Source organism: Pygocentrus nattereri, chromosome 19 (assembly GCF_015220715.1).
Source record: "Pygocentrus nattereri isolate fPygNat1 chromosome 19, fPygNat1.pri, whole genome shotgun sequence".
NCBI lineage: Eukaryota > Metazoa > Chordata > Actinopteri > Characiformes > Serrasalmidae > Pygocentrus > Pygocentrus nattereri.
In genome coordinates this window covers 14729558-14750970 of record NC_051229.1, presented here as the reverse complement: position 1 = coordinate 14750970, position 21413 = coordinate 14729558, and the positions used below count along the sequence as shown (strand labels likewise).

General features: G+C 38.1%; 1 protein-coding gene across 1 annotated transcript in view; it reads left to right on the top strand.

Annotated features, from left to right (window-relative positions):
* Positions 1-2724: 2724 nt before the first annotated feature.
* tgm1l1 (transglutaminase 1 like 1) overlaps positions 2725-21413 on the top strand; it is a 33794-nt gene continuing 15105 nt past the window's right edge. The window contains exons 1-3 of the mRNA XM_017697080.2: positions 2725-2958; positions 18085-18371; positions 19260-19451. Of these exons, the coding sequence (XP_017552569.1) occupies positions 18086-18371; positions 19260-19451 (478 nt within the window). The 5' untranslated portion in view covers positions 2725-2958; position 18085. The remainder of the gene's footprint in view (positions 2959-18084; positions 18372-19259; positions 19452-21413) is intronic.

Below are 21413 nucleotides of genomic sequence, written 5' to 3'. Positions count from 1 at the left end.
GCACTTCACTTTTTCTGTCATTTCAATACAGTAACATCATTTTATTTATTTATTTATTTTTCTTAGCAGTGTGCCACCCCAATAAAATCTCAGGCTTACCTGGCCACCCCATTCTTAAAGTTCTAGTTATGCCCCTGGCCTGCTAGTTAATCATTTCAGAGTGAATTACCTTTTATAATTCGATTGTTTACCAAACTCTGAGCTCCCTCGGTAACTGTAGCCCTGTTTCGGACATCACATTAATTTAATAACAATTAACTGAAATAACTCAAACAGTTGACTAACAGAAAATGCTGCCTCTATTTTTTTCATTTTTTTGATCCGAAGACAAGGCTAAGTGAAAATTCCTTATTTCCAGTTCAGGACAAGACTACTGAAATCAACATCTTTGGTGTTGGCCGAATTACAAGGAGAAGGAAAATAAAAAATCAATGTGTGTGACATTTGGTTGCTGAATGTTCCCATGCCACTTAGCTGCCCAGTGTGCTGTTATTGTTCACAAGTGTGATGCATGTCACATCATGCTGATGCATCAGAGTTCAAATCAAGGTTATTTTGGGCAATTTAGAGAAATTACACAGGTCCTTTATCCCATACAAATCAGCCAGTCAAATCATGCATAAATTACATTATTGGACCTCCACTGGTAAAACAAATCCAACTTGAATAAGGCTTTAAACAGTACTTTCCACTACCAAAGACCAGCTGAGGGAATATTTTTGAGAAGAACTGTGTCCCATCCCTCCAGTACAGTCCCAGAGAGTTGTAGAATCCATTACAAGGTGCTTTGAAGTTGTTCTGGTAGCTCATGGTGGCCTGAGATTTTGCTTTGTTTTTCCTTTAATTTGTCATGAATGTCATGTGTTTATGTTTATGAGCATGATGAACTCTCCAATAGGCCCTTACGCTTTAACAAAGAAGGCAAAATGGGTTGATATTAGTTTGTTACCACCTGACTCTCAAACCCCACCTCACACCTCATCTTCATTCAATCAATCTCTGGTGATGTATCATTCATACTGCAGCTCTCATGAAGCTCTCCCTGCTATGCTTCTCCATCTAATTTCCTTCATCAAATTTCCTTTCCTGACTCTTTTCCTATTTCTCTTCCTATTTGCTCTTCTTTTGTTTCTGGTCTCTTATCATTTTTTACATTTTAAAACAGAGAATTAACTTAAAAAATAAAAACTTGCCTTGTAAAGACTGATGATTGAATGCTAATTTGAAAAAGAAGTTCACAATATTACAATCATATTATAACAATGTCGTAACAGGACCAAAACAAAATGTGACATTTAGAACAGGAAATGAGGAAGAGCAGTGCAAGAGCAGTGGAAGGGCAGTGCAAGGGCAGTGCAAGGGCAAGTACAATTATTCATGACAATACGTGACAGTTTCCACACAGATGACCTACTAGCCTGAAGGCGTTTGATTGCACTCTCTAAAAAAAGTAGACAACTTATAGCAAACTCTTTTTTTATGATGAATCAGCAATGACAGCTTTCGTCACATGTGACATGCTTCCAAAAGGCTTGCTGGGCTTATTAAATACCTGTTAAAGTTTTTTAAACGTTTGTTTCAATTCCACAGTCTGATTGGATGAAAAGTGTTCTACTCATAGATATCATGCCAGTGGTTGTACCTGTATTGTTTTATGTGATAACCTTTATCTGGTACCGTACTTGTATTATTCCCCTGACCAATGTCTGCTAAACAGCAACAACAATAACAGCTTTATTCAACAACTGGAACTGCTGTTTTAGGAGGAAGAAATTGCTTATATTGAAAATGAAAAAAAAATATTTTTTTTTTTATTGACAAAAAATAAAGAAATGAAAAGGGCTTCTTGAGGTTGAATTACATGAATGAAATGTGATGTCCAGATGGGACTCCTCTGTAATGAAACACCAGAATTCAACTTCCTTTAATTATCAAATAAACCCTGACTTTTATCGCTTTTCCAAAGCTGGTCTGTAAAGACATTTGAGTTAGCCAGAAAGTTAACTCTAACCCCTTTCACTGAGAGCACAAACTGATTTTTATTATGTGTATCACTCATTAAATTCTTATTTTCTCTTTTCAGTGACATTTTTAAGTCTTTGTACAAATTATAGTGTAATGTTATAAAATAGTTTATACATAACATCACACTTTGAAACCCTATATTTTGTTCTTTTTGGCCCTCAAACCACCAGAGAAACTACACTTTGGTGCCCTGAGACAGAAAGTTTTGGTACACCTGCTCTATTTAATCCAAAATAAAATAAATAAATACATATATACATACATTTATACATAATGTACGTGATTGCGCTGCCTCAAAATTTTTAGTTCATTGGATTTTTAGAAATGAGCAGAGTAATAATCTGTGTCTTACATTCCGCAGTTCCATTATCTCAAAATGTTAAGACAGTTAGGTCCCTGCAAGTTAAAACACCTTACAGGGAAGTTTTAGACTATTTAACCTGTACATTTTACAAACCACAGCAGAGAGGAAAGAGAACTATAGAACAGTTTCCTAACTCTAGACAAACCTAATCCTAGACTAACAAGGATGTTCAATGGAGCAAAGATATTTTAACTTGGTCTCAATGCAGACTTAATCCAATTACTCCTAAATTCTGCATTCGCATTGCTACAAATTGGCCTCCTGCCTGCTCTATCCGCCCTTTCCTAAAGGAGCGCCCCCCTGTGGCGACACCACACACTCATGATACAGTCTGCTGACTAAGAGGAAAGGGGCGGTAATGAGGGGTATTTAGCCAGCTTTCGCTCTTGAAGTTGTAGTCAGAAGTGTTTTGGACTTTTCAAGTGCGTTACAGCTAAAGAACCAGACTTAACGGACACTCGTCACTCTTTGTGACCTCGACAGCCTGCTGACCAGCTTACAGTGCTCAACCGCTGCTGACGTGAACTAACGGAACCACGAGGAGAAGAAACATATCAGCTCAACGTCAGGTAACGTTTTAATTTCATTCTTTTGGTGTCCTTGCTCTTAACATCAGGTTTTGATTTCTCACAGCATGAATGAGGTGCTTTTGTGAACTCTTTGAACGACTTTACCGCTGACAGAATCTGCTGTAGATTAAACCGAAGTCAGTACGGACGCCAGTGCAGTCAGTACAGACGTGTTGCTGCTTCAGTGAAATACTGCCAAGTGTGAATGGCTAAAGTGAAACTAAGTAGATTCATTTCCTCAGTAAAAGTGTTCCGTGTATTTCAAATTTTCTTGTGCCAATCCTCAAAAATACAACTTAAGGAGAATTCCATCAATTTTTTGGAAATGTCCGCATAGTTCGGTTGTTAAGATGTCAGTGAGTGTTTTTCGATGTGACAAGGTTCATCATATGGAAACCTATGTCATGTCCAAAATGGTCCCATAATCACTAAACCCTTGCGTTTTTTTGAAAAACTAGATCACTATATCGAACACTGTTATAAGGATTCAATGATTTTGGACACTAATGTTATATAGGTTTGTTCTTTACTTACAAACAATGCAGTACATTATGGTTATCATCTGTGCACGAGGGTACATCAGTTGTAGACCTGCGGTACTTATTGAGATGCATTGTGAGATTTTTTTGATTTTTCAGCAGAGGTGTGAAATTCAGGTCTGGAAAGTAAAAATCCTTCCCAGGATTTTGTTCTAATGGCCTGGCTTCTCTAGTTAGATCAAACCACCAGCAGAGCTGTCCAGGCAGTTGGAACAAAATCTTTGGAAGGATTTTTACTTTCTGGACCTGGATTTTACACCTCTTTTCAGACACCACTACATAATGATGTAACCGCTATAGTGACTTCATTTTTTTTGCAGTGGTGGTGATAGGAACCAGGGGTCGCGATGTCTGCAACGCTGATACAGCCATTTAGTTTACAATCCAAAACCACCAGTGAATTTACATGTGTCTTCTGAGTTTTGACATGTAATGGTGATAGTAACAAAATAGTGTTAAATCTAAAACAACAACAAAAACATTTAGAACAATCTGCATGTACCTCTCTGCCATGAATGGATATAAAACACTCCAAAATATCATCTCAAAACTATCGTAAAACAGTTTCTCAAGCATTTGGCACTGTTTTCGTAACCATGTAGTAGCTTTCTGTGATATAGATTTTAGATGCATTAAACTCTTCAGCCTTCTGGTTCCTAACACCACCACTGTGAAAATTTCTGAGGCAATAAATATCATTCAATTCATATCATACCACTTTGAATGACTGTTTACATAGCAATGAATTTAGTTTTGTAGATTTGTTTAAAATAAATTATGGATTTTCCCTTTAAGCACACAGATATAAGCATAGATTAGCCTTATCCATACTCAAGTAAAAATATTGTAACTTAATCAAAAGTATTTCCCAAAACAACTTAACAGAAGCAGAAGTAAGTATTGAGTAACTTAGAGAACAGCAGTGCAACTTCTTAGTACATCCAACATCTATCAGCATTGACACTGAACCTTGTTAGGCTCTGTTCTTCTCATTTTGTGGATCATTTTGGCCTAAAATAAAATGTTGAAATTTCGGCATGGGAAATGTGAACAAGAAACAAAACAATAACATTATCTCAAAAAGGAGTGACAAACATCAAGTGGAAGACTAAATGGTACGGAGGAAAAAGTGTAGCCCTTTAATCACAAATAGGCTACTTGCATAGAAGTCTTAGCATTTAGCAAATTCATCAATATGGTACTTTAGTATACAGAATTCAATAAATGTCTGTATCTGCCACATGCATTCCTGCAGACTGGCAGAGGTATATAAAAAATGGATTTAAATAACTTGTGTAGGCTAGACTAGACCACAAAGAAGCTATTTTTAAGACAAGGGCATTTCCTTTAACTGTCATTACTTACGGCCTGAAAGTGACTGAACTTCATTTGATAGCAGTAACAAATCCTGAAGCACTTACAGTAACCTCAGAGCTGCACTGTGGTGTGTCAATGTCATAGTGGTCGCAAACCACAGAGGAAAAAAACCCACTGGGCTCTGTTTCAGTAGTCATGTCTTAATCTTAAAAGTGTGTATGTGATAAAAAGATCATATTTTCAGTGCATCCACACTTCAATGCATTAGATATATTCTTGCGACTGCCACAGGCCGCACTGCTGTTAGGAGCTTAGGGGGTGTGACCATGCAATGTACCTCACAACATTCACCACACTTCTGGTATAAAAAGGACGTTTGCTGTAGTTTTTGTTGATGGTGTGGTTTGTAGTTTAGATGTTATGTGTACTTTTTATATTGTGTTCATTGCAGGTGGCCTTTGTATGTGAGTTTGTCCACCCTCCACCTGTGTCATGTCCTCCCATGTTAGCCACACCCTGTGTTTCGTGTTGGGGTAGCACTGGGCTGGGCATTTCTCGTCTTTGAAAGACTCTCTTTTGAAGTGCCTCTGTTAGTAAAGACCATTTACCTGTACATGCAGTGATTTCTCTGTCTTCTTCTGTGTCAACGCTACAATACTGATGGCAGGGATATGCAATAACATTAGAATCATACTGGCATTGACAGCTGTTTGTTTAAAAATATCAGCATCGGACAGGCTTTTCAATTTGATTGATATTTCAAACTGATATTTGATGAAGAATTTATTGTACTGCTCTAAAATGTCTGCATTTTATTTATTTTACTGCAACCTTACAGAAATAAACTTCATATTTCTCTGTAATACTAATCCATGTAGATGTAGTCCCCCTACAATTTTCATGATATTTATGGATCAGTATGGGCAGATATGTCCATGAAAAAATATTGTCATTGGCCAACAATTCTTATTAGTGCACCCCCATTAAAGGCCATATGAGCTACATCTCTACAGCTGTCTGAGGAACAGTCTCACTCATAGTGTAGGACTAGAAGATATCATAGAAGGTCATAGCTTTAGTCATGTGAGATTTGATAAGATTAGACTGAGCAATTCAGTAATGTCTCAAATATTAAAGCGGCCATATCTTCTTGTATTTATTTTTAATTTTTAGTTTTTTTCTCTTGAAGTCTACTTATAACATTTGTGTGGTTCATGTCCCAGAATGGTCATAATGGTCATTTGTGCATGACTATTTTCCTCTCTTTGTCTCCTAAGACTGATTTATGCCTCTGTGTTGAATCAACACAAGAGTCTACGCTGAAGCCTCCGCAAGTGGCTTACGCCATTCTGGGCATTTATACTTGTGCGTTGGTGTGTCTGTGTCGCTCTGCAATTATACCAATTCTATTTTTCATCTTTCTGTCACGTCAACATCAGACATTCAAATTTATGCTTCCAGACATGAGTCTTTATCCTCTAAATGGGTGTTTTTAAGCACCAGTTAGCTGGACCTAAATAACGTTAGCTAAGCCTAGCAGGCTGTAGCTTAAAACATTGAAGAACAGGTTTGATTTCGTCTTTCTGTTACTCCAACGCCGATCAGTCGACTTTGCGCTTGCTGTCCAGCGAATCCAGTCATTGTTTTGGTCTGCGTTGCTGTGACATGTAGTTACATTTCTGGGGAGCTGTGCGTCAGGCTACGGCTTAGGGTGGGTGTTCGGTGCCTACACCGTAGATTTGACGCAAAAGCTTAAATTGGACCTTAGAATTAAACAGGCTATTTTTGTTATTGTGCCTTTGAGCTGGATATATACGTGACTGGGCTATGTTTTGATTGGCTGTGTGACACTGGAGGCAGGATTCAGAGCTGCAGCCGCCATTACTTTAATTTAACTTTCAAACAAACAATAGAAAAACAAACCCAACCAAAGGTACAGTGAAGCTAGCTAGACTGTTCAGTCTGCTTCTCTAAGCTTTTCAGCTTTTCAGTCCTCTCTCTTGTTATTTTTGCAACACCCTGACCCCCCCCAATCCCCCCCCCCCCCCCCCTTTCGCTGCTACACCTCCTCGTCACCGCCCCTGGCTGGCAGCTCGGCCGCCTGGGTCCAACGTGAGGTGTAGTAAAGCGGCCTCGCTCCGTAATCAGGTGCCACTCGTGGCTGGCACCAGCATCCTTGTCTTCCTTCTCCCGCCGTCACTTTCGTGACTCGTATATGTCAGGGAAGCTCAGACTTCGCCCCCTCCACACTCACGGCTCTCTCCCAGAGGTTCGTCACCGCTGGGTGTTTGGGCCACGCCTTCCTGCTGGCTCTCGCGGCCATCATTGTCGGGGCCCGGGGGGGTGCATGCCACACTGTCCTATGTTCTGCCTCGTTCAAATAGTGCTCATATGAACATATGAAATATGGGTGGACATGTGAAAATGAATTGGTTCTCGTGACATCACAGAAACAGAGAATTCAAAATGCCTTTTTGGGGTGTGGTTTCTTTAAATTTTTTAAAAGAAAATTTCTTTAAAATATGCATCATCATGCAAATTTCAACTGATCACTGCTGATTGATCAGAAAAGTACATTTTAATCAATGACAATTTTAAAAACAAGTTGCTGAGATTGAACTGAATTATTGTGATAGCTCTAGCTCTTAATGAACATTCTCTCTCTCTATTTCTCTCTCTCTCTCTCTCCTTTCTCTCTCTCTCTTTCACTCAAGCCAATTTTTCCTTTAGAGACTGATGAAGTCAGATCAACTAATTAAATCTCTCAAATCTCCATAATCCAGGGATTTAATTGGAAATTCTTTGCTGCAAACTCCAGTCAAGAGCATTAATGCTCACAGACAGAATCAACACAGCATTTATGTTCACATAGGCAACACCTGGCATCATTCTCACATAACAGACAGTGTCTTGTGAATTGTTCCATTCTTGGCTTTGATGAAGGTGTTTCATTGTGTAATCATGATCTCAGTCAGTCACTTGTTCATCACCGTCTCATACAGTATGTTCTCATACAGAGGTGAGCAGTACCACAATATGTTATTGTTTAGGCCAGGAATGGTAAATGCATTTTAGTAATTGATAAATCAAGATAAGATTATTAGTAAATATGAATATTTTCATTAGTTATAACCATGAGTATATTACAGTTACATTGAGTATTATCCTGAACTGTTTACATTTGAGCCAGTATAGTCTGTACGTCTAGAACACTAAACTCCGTACCACACAAAAGTCTGATTTAGACCAATTATAGAGAGAGTGAAAACAACAATCTTCATAAATAGTTTATTTTTTGCAAACTTTGACTTTTTGTCAATATTTATTTCACACATTTTGTCGGTTCCAATATTTTTCGCAAAACCTAAATATAAGAACTAAATATCATAATACATATTGCGTATCGTGATGTTATATTTTTGCCATATTGCCCACCCTTGCGATCATGTATGAATGCTGTGAATGCCTTGTGCCCAGAAATGTGGCTATGTGAAGAAATGATCTCAGCAGGTAGTAAAAGAGAGGGTAGAGGTGGGATACTTTTACGGGTCAGATGAAGGTCTGCACTGATGTGGCCTTATCTTTGCTGTCCAGCTTGTGCCCTATCACATTCCAACAATAGGAGCAGGGCTTTACCAGGCCAACACTAACACCCACCAGAGGGGAGAGGTGAGACAAAAACAAGGAGGAAGAAGGAAAATGAAGAAGAGAATAAAAGTATATTGTCCCTGACAAAAGAAAACCTCTTAACTCAATTGTTAACTTTTTAGTTGTTAACTTTTAACCCACTAAATTGTCATCTGTTATTGTGTAAACATTTAATGAGGAATGGACCCATGGAAATTATGAAAAATGACTTGTTTTTCTGTTTATCTATGAAGCTCTCATTTTTGGATACAGTATTTTCTTACAGCAGCAAATAAATTAATGAACAAAACTAAAGGAGGAAAGAGAGACTATTGCCTCTTTTTTTGTAGGCTTCCAAGTGGCCCATTGGCAGAAATGAGATCATCTCTGATATTTGTAACTAATATAATCGAATATAAACTATTTTGTCCCTGTAACTCTATTATTAGATTATCTAGGGCACTGTTCTCTATGTGTGTGTGTGTGTGTGTGTGTGTGTGTGTAAAATTTTGACTCAGTGTTGAGTTTCTACTGAGCAATGAGGAGTGAAAGGGGATGGTTGAGGACCTCCTGTTCTGAAAATACTTCACATCTCTCCACAAAGATGGCTGTGCTGTGATAAAATGCAGCGTTCTCTATATAAAACAATTCTGTACAACTGCTACAATAAAAGCAGCATTAACATCAATAAAAATAACACTTATAAGTGTTGACTTGCCTGCCCACCTAAAACTCACCTAAGACAAAATCAATTTTATTTCGAGCATCCAAGGTGGTTTGTAGGTTTGATTGAGTTTTGTTTTTAGGAATTCAGAGTGGTAATCTTTCCTTTCCTTTTGGGCATGTTAAAGGAAATCTTTGTAAAATTAAACCAGGCATGGTGCTCTTGCTTCCATAATCTGCAATTGTTATTTCTGTGACGGGTGTTTTTTATGAGTGACATTTTGATCCTGTGGGAAGTGAACTTATGGTATTGGGAACATTAAACACAATCACTGTTGTCTTTGGATGAACTGCACATGAGAACCGGATTGGGCTGAACTTCTTAGGAGCTGATTAGCCAACAAAATAAGCATTACATGAAAGCCTATAGCATATGGGCTTTTAATTTATTCCTTATAACTGATTTAAATGCCATCATAAAAATCGTAAAACCTCTGTAACATAACATATAGGCCAAATCAACAGAAAATAATTTACCTCCAGGTGGTTAATGCCTGTAGTGGTGGGATTTTATACCAATCCTCAGACTTATGTAGCTAAGATATTGATTTTTTAAAATTTTTTAAAAAAAAATTTCTTAAAATTTTTAGAATTTGTCTCCAGTTAATAACTTACAGGGTTTACAACCCTGTTTCCAAAAAAGTGGGGAAGCTGTTAAAAATGTTAATAAAAACAAAATACAATGATGTGTAAAAAATGTAAATCCTATATTTAATTGAAAATGCTTAAAAGACAACATATCAAACTGAGAAATGTTATTGTTTTTTGAAAAATATATGCTCATTTTGAATTTGAGTTCTGCAAGTATTAGACCAGCATGGCTCTGTATTGAAAGAGAATTGCTGTCAAAAAAAATAGAAAATAAGTATTTTTTTTTTACTTATTTAAATTTTTATTTTGCAGAAATGGCAGCTAGTCTATACAATAGGTGAACATTACATGATGAATTGACCAATAGGAAACAAAAAGAAGCAAAATATCTTTTGTTGCCATAGCAGTATAAAATTTCAGACAGAAGCTTTAAAATATGTCATTACATTAGCAGCAACATCTTTTGCTTCTCCGATGAAGTTTCCATTTTTGAAAAATGTTTTGTTGCTTAAACAATAATATGTAACTTTATAACTGTAAATGTCAGCAGCAATTTTTAAATGTCTCCAAAATAATCATTTTAATACAGGACACGGCAAAAACATTCTTAAAGTGTGAGGGAGTTTAATGTATAAGTTTTCATTTTAAGTAGTTTTCATCATTAATGATGCTGATAAAAAGTTACAAACATGGAGACACATTTTTTTAAAGTGATGTAATATGAAGCAAGCCATTTTGCATATGGTTATTATAAATTGTACATAGTGATGCAGGTAGGCTGAGTGAAGAAACATCTGCCTGTAAGTCCTGAGTCATACAGTGAATTGTCAGAGTTCATCCTAATTATGTTGTATAAAAAAACGGTAACTTCATATAGTCATATCTTCTTACGAAGGCTTGATGAGTGAATTACTACACCTCTGGGTTATTCACGTTCTGCATCATCGCAGAGTGACTGCTGTGTTCAGAGTCAGTGTGGAATGTGGAAGTGGAAAAGTGTGATCACGATTAAACGTTGTGTAATTTAATGATTTCATACAGTCTTGACAGACCTATACTCCGTCACTTGAATTGGTCATTCTTTGTTTTGTCTGTTGACATGTGAATGATGAGATTGCCATGGACTTACTCATAACATGAGAGTTCTAGTGTGCAGCGGAACCACAGTATTGCAAAGTGGGTGTAGTTTTGGTCTAAATGAGAGTGAGAATGAGGTAATTAGGCACTACATAAAACTGCTATATGCCCATACACACGTCCACACACACACATCCACACACACCCAAACACACACACACACACACACACACACACACACACACACACACACACATACACACACACTGTCACATTATCAACCTTGGTATGGAGCCTCATTGAAACAGTACCATGGCCACTCAAAGACAGAAAATAGAACAGAAACATGAGCATACTGCTACATTTTTCCAGTAGCCCTTACTGTAGTTTTGTTGTGATGGTTCAACTGCATTGACTGTGGAATGTAATAATCGGTTATACTCACTTGTAATTGATTAATGGTCAACAAGTATGTGCTTAATTTTTGGCCAAAATAAAATTGCCTGGCTGTTTTCCAACATAAAAATCCATGAAAAGCTTGGTATTTTGTTTTTGTGGTCTACATTCCACAGCTGTGTACGTTTGGGCCACATGATTGGAATTGGCCTAGATCGGAATTGTCTGATTTTTGCAACAGTATAGCAATTGACCGAAGTATTGGCCAATCTGTATTGTAATATTTGACATTAAGATGTGAGCCAGTAAGGCTGAGCAATATGACAGTCTGTATCACAGTAAATTATGTGGCAGTATGCTTTTCTAATCATGGATATTGTCAGTATCTGTGACCAACTGCAGTTTTCATTACAAAGGCACATATTTAAACCTGTATAATTGGATTTAGTGCAATATTTATCTCAATATTTAACTGACAGTGTTTAATAGTACTTTCTAAATGTGGCACTAGTGGTGCTTTTTTATTATTTTAACGAACCTTACGTATCAACCGTATCAAACCAAATAAACTAAATATTGTAATATTGTAATATTAACATGTATCCTGATATTTCCTATATTTTTATTATGTGAGTCAAGTTAGTACACTTGTTGGTCAGTTGCTCGTCACTTTCAATATAAACTAGATGACCTTATTATTAAAAAAGGATTTTTCTTTTATTAAAAAGCCAATTTAGACTATAACATATAATGCAGATAATGTTATTTATGTTGCAGTGTTGAGTATGGAATGCACTGAATTAATGTTTTTACTTGTATTCAGGTATTTAAAAAAATAATAATAAATATCAGCTGAAAAATCAACTGCCGGCCAATTTTGTTGTAAATTTTGCTCATATTTGTGTATTCATGAACTGATTCTGAATTATACCACAAAAGCTGATTCAGATCAAATCATCATATTTGAGATTTTATGAAATACCATCCATCCATGGATGGATGGATGGATGGACAGAACTGAATTACGCCTTTGGTATTTTGTTATTTTTTTCTACTTGGTTGTATTTCTGCAATATATAAAACTGAACTATTGACTGCAACACAATCTGATAGGTGCTGTAAAGCAGTGTACTCTAAATTAGGCCTGTCGTAGTGTGTTTGGCCTGGACTCACTCCTCTACCCCAGCAGCTGCAGTTCTTGGCTTCTGACCAACAGCTGGGTTACTTTAGACAGCAATAGAAGACCAGCCAAGAAGCAGACATACACATTTATTTAAGCCATCAGAGGGCAACAGGGTAATGCAGACCTAGATTACTAGCTGCATATAGATGTCACAGATATGTGTTGATAGTGCAGAGTGAAAGAGTTTAGGACAAAAAAAAAAAATGTGAGCAATGGGAGGGAACAAGTGATAATGGACTAGGTATGATTAGTTTAAAGCACAATCAACCAATAAAAACATGGGAGTTGTTAGTGACCTGGTACTTATATCTAATGCAAATTGCCATAATAGTACAAAACAGCATTTAACCCTTTTTGACATTGTGCGCCTTTCTGTTTTGCATGACCATGTCAGTAATTTCAAATAGCTCTACAGTATATCTCCAGATTTAGTACAACATCAGCTAACGAGATACATCTGTCCATGTACACATAATAGGAATCAGAAATCAGTGCATTTTCCTTCTATCTCTGAGTGAGATTCAAGAAGGGTCTTTAAGCTAGCCGAGTGTTTAGCTTGGTAGGTGGTGTAGTCAGTTAATATTATTGGCTAAAATAGTTGCTTGCTAGTGCACGGTAACATGATCAGAAATCAGATGTTGTTTAAGAGGCAGGAAAAATGTCACCAACAGTGATAGTGGGTGAAAACTAATCTATGTGCAAAACTATAGAGAACAATAGAGCAAACGGCATCAGATATTTTGTATCTACAAAATCATGTAATTGTTTGGTGAAGGAAGGAAATGGCCTGTTGACAAACTGGGGCTTCGTATTTAGCGGAATATCTGTGGTTTCAAGGGGAAAACTGCATGTCCCTAACTCCAAGCAGCCACAGGTTTATGTATTCTAACACAATTAACAGACACACTGCTTTTGTCAAGGTTGTCTGTACGTATGTAAAACATAAAACATGCAAAGTTGATCCATCTGCAACTGTTGCTGCAACTGCAGCTGAGTTTCATGTTAGTTGTGGGATTATGCAGCTCAACATGCAACTAGTTGCAATTTTATTTTATGTATATTTTAAGTAACTAAGGCCAACCTAAAAAAGACAAATAACAGAAAGAGTATTAACAGTCTATTGACATATTTGTCTTGTGCTTTCACCAGACACTGTAGTATTGTTATGGTAAAAAATTAAAAGCACAATGCCAGCATGCCTTTTTTCTGTAACAAAAATAAATCATATTGTGGTGCAAAAGCACAATATATATAGTTTTGTGAATGTAGCGTCCACTAAACCATCATAATTTTAAAAATTCCAAAGACATATAACACTGTCTCACAGGAACAATGTGGCTCCTGCACTTTAGCCCTGGGCAACTTTACAGCCGTGACCTTATTGGCCCTGACTCTTTTTAGGCAAACCAGTTCCTCTTCTGGAAATGTTTTTCCTGTTGGCTGCTATGACTGAAAGGAGAAAGATGAATGGCTTATGACTGATGACTGAGCTGAATATTGCCATGAATGAGTTATTTCATAACTGAAGAATGTGAAGGGTTTGATGCACACTGCTAGTTTTCTCACCATTGTGCATGGCTCCATTAAGGAGAGCATGACTAAAGAGAAAGTCTGAGATTCACATGCTTTTTTTCAAAGGGGGTTCAGTCTGCTGGGAACTCTGGGTTTGGGCTGCAGCAAATGGTATTTGTTAATTGCACTCAGGTCTTAAGTCATGATTTCACAATGTTACGCAGAAAGTGCATAGAAATCCTAACTGCTCTGTCCCTCCCACACATACATACCTCTCTCTCCTCATAAAACAAGGGTAGTGCTTTGAGTCTCATGCATGCTTCTCCTCCTGCATGCCTTATCTGGGTAACTGTAGTCATGGTTACAGGAGGAGCGGTTCAGGGAGTCATCCATTCCAACACACACTTGTGTGTGTCCATTCATATACACATGGGCAATGGAGGCCATCCCCCCTTCTCCACTTTGGCTTTCAAACCAACATCTGCATCTGTGATGGCTCCAACTAGGTCCATGCCCAAGCATATACACCCAGACAGAGGTGCATAACTATGAACTTAATGGGCCTCCCATACAAAAATGACCTTCAGTGAATAAAGTAATAGAACTCAGTCTAAACTTGTTGAGAGACGTCTCTTCCAAGGCCCAAGTGGATCATTTACTGTTGTCATAAATGCAGCACAAAGTATGCTTTCATGTATGTAAAATTAACACTTTGTTTACTAAGGCTGTAGCTGATCATGCAACCTTGCCTAGGTCTACCTACCGATTATGCTTAAAATACACATAAAGACACAACGAAAAGACAAGCTCCAGACAAAAGAGCTCAGTGATGAACTGGGTTAATAAATTAAGTTCTTTCCCACCAAAGAGAGTTGAAATACAGTTACTCTCACAGCATGAGAAAATGGTGACATTAGGCAGGCTACTCTCCATTTTGGAAATGTGAAAGTAACGTGGAGGGATTCATCACTGAAACTACATGTGCTTCCATACATAATCTGGATGGTTGCAGCCCCTTCTGAGCCCCATTTTAGCAGCTTTTCTGATCCTTTTCATGTCGCTGCGACTCTTGGTTGTCATCATGTAGATGCAAGAGACGACAGTGATTAGAGTTCATGTCACCAGCAGAGGTTTGCATGGATACAAATATTCTTTGTGTAAAAGCCTTTAGTTTGAGTGTCTCTGGTTTTCCTGGTAGTATGTTAGCAATTTGCCAAGGTAGTCATTAAAGTAAAATTAATTTTACCATAGGATCATGTTTGCTATGGTTTCAGTACTTGCATTTCATAAATGCAGGAAACTGTGACCTATTTGTGACTGCAAACATGCATGCCTTATTCAGATGCATTTGGCTGTGCCAAAGTATACCTTATAATCTATCACAGTCTGTGTGAGGTTTTTTTTTTCCCAGTGGAAACACAGAGCATATTTGAAAATCTGGTTATGACAGTTTGTTAGTCAGTTCAGAATCTTTTTAATAGAGAATGCTGCTGCATCGAAAATAAATTTTTTGTTCCACCTATACTTTAACCCCTCGCATGGCCAGGATCCGCCTGTACTACATACTTCTATAACCTAAGAATAGCTCAGTTAGTTTGCACAGAAGTCCCTGTAGTTACTGAATAATAAGCCTGGAATTTAAGGAGTTAACCGGAGGATGAATTTAATGATTTTTGGATAATGTTTGTTCTCTAAATCATTCACTGCACTATATTTACATTTATGGCATTTGGCTGACACTCTTATCCAGAGCGACTTACAATTTGATTAATTTACACAGGTAGGCGAAGGTATTGTTAGGAGTCTTGCCCAGTGACTCTTATTGGTATAGTGTAGGGTGCTTGTCAAAGCAGGGGATTGAACCCCAGTCTACAGCATAGAATGCAGAGGTGTTACACTATACCATGATATCTACACATTAGTGAAGAACAGTAGCAACGTTTTCCTGATATAGATGTGCTACACCACTGCACCCAGCATTATACAACACAGACACTGGACATGTTTAACATTAACCACAAGACTGTAAAGATAGGAATGCAAGGGAGGTCTGTATAGGTTATATAATACAGTGTGAGAAAGAAGATAGAGAGACAGACAGAATGAGTGAAAGAGAGAGAGAGAGAGAGAGAGAGAGAGAGAGAGAGACTTACACTTGAGTTTTGCACAGTTTGAGTGTCTGTGCAGCATTTTAAAGTTTGTTTATGTTTGCAAGAACATGAATTAGGGAGAGGCGGGAAGATGTGGTGAGTGACGCTATGGAATGTGGTTCTTGTGGGAAAAGAAATGTAGAGAAAATACAAGAAAATGTTAAAGGCTGGGAGATGGAGGGATAGCGAGAGAGAGCGAGAAAGAGAGAGAGCATGATCATGTGTAGCCAGCTGGGAGCCGCACATGGTTCACATTAGTGTACTGTTAACTCTTTCTGATTCTGCAGTCTCATGACTCCGCTGAGATTAAATGAATGTCACACTAGTGAATATTCTCTTTCACTGTGAAATGCAGTTGGTGTGATATGAATCAGTTATTACTCTGATTGTTCCGAGATATGTCCTGATGTTTATTTCATGTTGTCTAAGGCGTATATACCAGTTAAAGCTGTAATTGTCTGTATACAGTCATGTGTTTATAGGACCTGATGCCTGAAATTAAGTTTATAGCTCTTGAGGAGAGGGCAATTACGTTAATAACAGGCAGCAGAGGGTAATGTAATAGGGTTTCATGCACAGCTTTTGAGCTCCTTTTACCTTGAATTTTCAAGTATCTAACGATTTACTGAATCAGCCAAGACTTGTTCAAGACATTTCCATGCTTTGCTTGCTTGTCTAAATTTTCTGATCACCAAGTGGGAAAATCTGTGTGAAAGACCCTCCAATTGGTCATTCCTGCTCAGAAAGTCAAGAGTTTCTCAAGAGCTCAAGACTCATTGAATCTCCCATAACACAAAAAAGTACTGAAACTGGTCAATCTGTTATAAAGATATTTGAACAAACTGCATGGTTTGTACCCTGCGATGGACTGGTGACCTGTCAAGGGTGTATCCTGCTTTCCATCCAATGACTACTGGGATAGGTTTCAGCTCTCTCCGTGACCCAGAAGGATAAGGAGCTTAGAAAATGTGTGTGTGTACATTTGTGCATGGTTTGTCATTTTTAAGGACTGTATTAATTATAAATATAGCCTATATTAACAAGTAAATGAAGCACTAACCAAAGAGTGTTTTACTTTAAATGTAAATGCGATAGAATGGCACGGTGGCACAGTGGGTAGTGCTGTCGCCTCACAGTGAGGAGGGCCTGGGTTTGATTCCCTGACCGGGGTCCTCTCTGTGTGGAGTTTGCATGTTCTCCCCATGTCTGCATGGGTTTCCTCTGGGTTCTCTGGTTTCCTTCCAAAGACCTGCAGTCAGGCCAATTGGACATGCTAAATTGCCCCTGGGTGTGAGTGACTATCTGTGTCTCTTTGTCTGCCCTGTGATGGACTGGCAACCTGTCCAGGGTGTATCCTGCCTTCTGCCCGATGACTGCTGGGATAGGCTCCAGCACCCCCCTGCGACCCTGATGGAGAAGTGGCTTAGAAAATGGATGGATGGACTATAGAGTTCACTATTTTGAGAGAGTAAATACACCACAGATATTAAAGTTATTTGTGCTTGTTGATCACTCATATAATTTATGAAAGTGCCTGTATGAATTTTCTTTATGCTCACACCCCAGTCCATACTGCCTATATATGGAAAATAAGCTGTGAAACTTATTTTCCCTGTTTTGATTTTATGGTTTTCATGATGTCACAATGTATGCATTTCCATATATCCACCTATTCAGCCTACATCCGTTTAGCCTTGCCAACTCACACTGTAATTATAAGGAGTGGAGGGCTTTTTGAATAAGCCACAATACAGGACAACCCATCAGAGTTTATGATGTATCAGTCTAAAAGGCACAGTAAAACAACATATTTAACTGTAAGTGATAAAGAGATGTCAGACAATTAATATGTAAATTACGTAACACTTTGTGGTCAAAAATGAGATTTAGTTTTTGCCAGATTATCACTATAAGCTGTAAGACTATAAGAGCAACACAGATGAGTAACAAAATCAGTGTTGATGAACTTGTTTCATTCAATTGCTTCATCTTTTTCTCCTCTGTCTTTCAGAATGCCAGGATTGAACATGGCAGCCAGAGATGGATCGACCATTGGCCGTTTCCACAGTGCCACTGCGAGCAACGGACATGCGGTTCCTGAGAAGGAGACGGTTGCCGTGGAAGTGCAGCGGGAAGGGGGTTGTCGCCGCTGGTTACGGAAGGCTTGCCCTTGTTGTTGTCGACGGCAGAGCAGCTTGTGTGGTGTCAACAATGAAGAAAATGCCACCACAGACAAGGATAAACCAGCAATAGGCCCTGAGCCACCCCAACCTCATACAGAAGACAAGGAGCTGAAGGGTGAGCATTTACTTACTACCACACTGTCTGTGTACATTCAAAATGGTTCACAGGAAAGGTAAAGGTTACAGTGCTTATGGAAGTTCTTAATTTCTGTTAGACTGCCAAGAGCAACATTTCCAGGCTGGCATTAGATGGTGAAACTTTCATTCCCAGTTGCTTCCACTTTGTTACAATACCACTGACAGCTGACTGTGGAATATTTAGTGGCAACGAAATTTCATGACTGGACTTTTTGTATAGGTGGCATCCTATCATGGTACCATGCTGGAATTCACTGAGCTCCTGAGAGGGACTCATTCTTTCACCAATGTTTGTAGAAGCAGTCTGCAGGCCTAGGTGCTTGGTTTTATACACCTGTGGCCATGGAAGTGATTGGAACACCTGAATTCAATGATTTGGAAGGGTGAATGAATACTTTTGGAAATAGAGTGTAAATATCAAACCGGTTGTATATGTTGTGAGTTCGGTTGGAAAAAAAAGAAAAGTAGACTGCCTGGGGCCAGTCTGAAAACCATTGATTTCACATAATATTAGTTGATATACAAAATGATTACAAAAAACAAAATTAACAGTACAAATTTGTCATCTTTTTGTTTGAAATATTTTAATATAAAGCTCTGTTAAACGTTACTTCACCGCTTACATCAGCAGCTTGTGTCCTCATGTTCTGCACCAAAAAATGTGTTTGTAAATGAAATAATACAAATTTTATTACCATTTTTTATTCCTCTACACATACCTTACTCAAGTTCCCAAATAAATAAATAAATACTAAAGTGAATTTGAATATTCACATATTCACACCCATTCCCACTGTAAAGGACATGTTGTCACTTCACAAACTCATACATATTCACACACAACACCCTTTTCTCTTTCTTTCAGTGCTGCCTCTCACTGTGCGTTCGCTGGACCTGCTCAGCTCAAAAACAGGTCACAACCGCAAGGAGCACAACACTGACCAGTACCACAGCAACGAGCTCATCATTCGCCGAGGCCAGACCTTTCAAATGGAGCTTGACCTGTCACGACCTTTCAACATAAACACAGACAAACTACATGTGGAGCTGAAAACAGGTTAGTGTGAAGTGTGCACATTATGACATACGTTTTACTACTGTGATATATTTGTGCTCACTGGTCAAAAGTTGTTATAGTCAGAAACCAAACAGTGGTGAATGGAGTGACAAATTGTGTGTAACAACAGATGGGCTACACTCTGTAGAAATGCACCTTTATAGTAAGCCTATGGATTAGTTGTTACTGATAAAGTGGCCAGTGGTGACTAGATATATACAGTAAATATTTCTGATAAAGTGGCCAGTGAGTTGAAGTGCACGGTAGGTGTTTCTAAAAAAATTAGCAGTGAGTTGATGTAGAAGGTAGAAGGTGTTTCTAGTAAAATTCCCAATGAGAAGAAATACAAGATAAGTGTCTCTAAAAAATTGGCCACTGATTGAACATAAAAGGTAGATGTTTCTAATAAAGTGGCCAATGAGTGCACGTATAAGGTAGTTGGACCAGTAAAGTAACCAGTGAGTGCACGTTTAAGGAAGATGTGACCAGTAAAGTGACCAATGAGTGCATATACAAAGTAGGCATTTCTAAGAAAGTGGGCGCTGAGTGGAAGTACAATGTAGGTGTTTCTGATAAAGTGGCCAGTGAGCTGAAGTGGAGGGTAGGTGTTTCTAATAAAATTGACAGTGATTGGATGTATAAAGAAAGTGTTTTTAATGAAATGGCCAGTGACTGGATGTAAAAGGTAGGTGTTACCAATAAAGTGGCAAATAAGTAGATATGCAAAGTAGGTGTTTATAAGAAGTGGCCAGTTAGTAGAAGTACAGTGTAGCTGTTTTTAATAAAATGACCAGTGATTGGACTGATAAGGTATGTGTGACCTATAAAGTAGCCAATGAGTGTATATATAAAATAGATGCTTCTAATAAAATGGCCAGTGAATGGAAGTACAGTGTAGGTGTTCCTAATAAAATAGCCAATGAGTGTTGGATGTATGAGGTACATGTTTGGAATAAAGTGGCTACTGAGTTGAAGTATAAGGTAGGTGTTTCTGATAAGTGGCCAGTGAGTTGAAGTAGAGGGTAGGTGTTTCAAATAAAATGGCCAGTAAATTGATATACAAGGTAGATATTTCTAACAAAATTGCCAGTGAAAAGAAATATATAATATGGTGGATGTTTTTGATTACAGTCAGTGAGTGAACATATAAGGTAAGCGTTTCTAGCGGCCAGTGAATAAAAGTGCAAAATAGGTGTTTCTAATGAAGTGGCCTGAGAGAAGAAGTACAATGTTGCTGTGTGTATTAAAATAGCCAGTGATTGGATGTATAAGGAAGGTGTTTGTAATAAAATGGCCAAAGTGGCCACTTTTGTTGGAGTATAAGGTTGCTGTTTCTAAAAACACTGTCCAGTGATTATGTCTGGGCAGAAGCGGAAGTTCAGGAAACATGAAAAGGTGGAGTTGTGAAGCATGTTTCTTTTTGCAGATCCTGAAGAAATGTATATATACATACACACTGTACACACATCTGTGTTAGAGAGTTACACAGTTCTACATGTCATGTGCATCAGTTATCAGTTATGGATGTTCCTGTCCTGTTATGCATTAAAAGATGAAATGGAGCAGTAGGAGTCAAGGCCTGGTATTCAGTTGACTGATAAGCACATGCTTTCATGCATCTGTGCTCAAATACCTTCTTCATCCCAGTCCACCCTGAAAAGAATGCATGGCTGACCTCTCTATCAGGGTGCGGACTAGAAAAGGAGAATAAGAGGGAGGAGTGCAGCCCTTTAGCCCACTGTAGACTAATGAATCAGTCATAGAGTATGCTGCTAGATTTTTTTTCTCAAGCTATACAAACATCGATACATTGTGCAAGGCCTTAACCATTAAGTGGTTGAAAATAATCCATTTTCCACTTATCTGATGAACGTTTCACAGTGTAGCAGCAAACTACATGTAGGCACGCCCAAACTGCAGAATTTTTGAAAAAGATAGAGACCCTAATGTTATGAAGTAAAG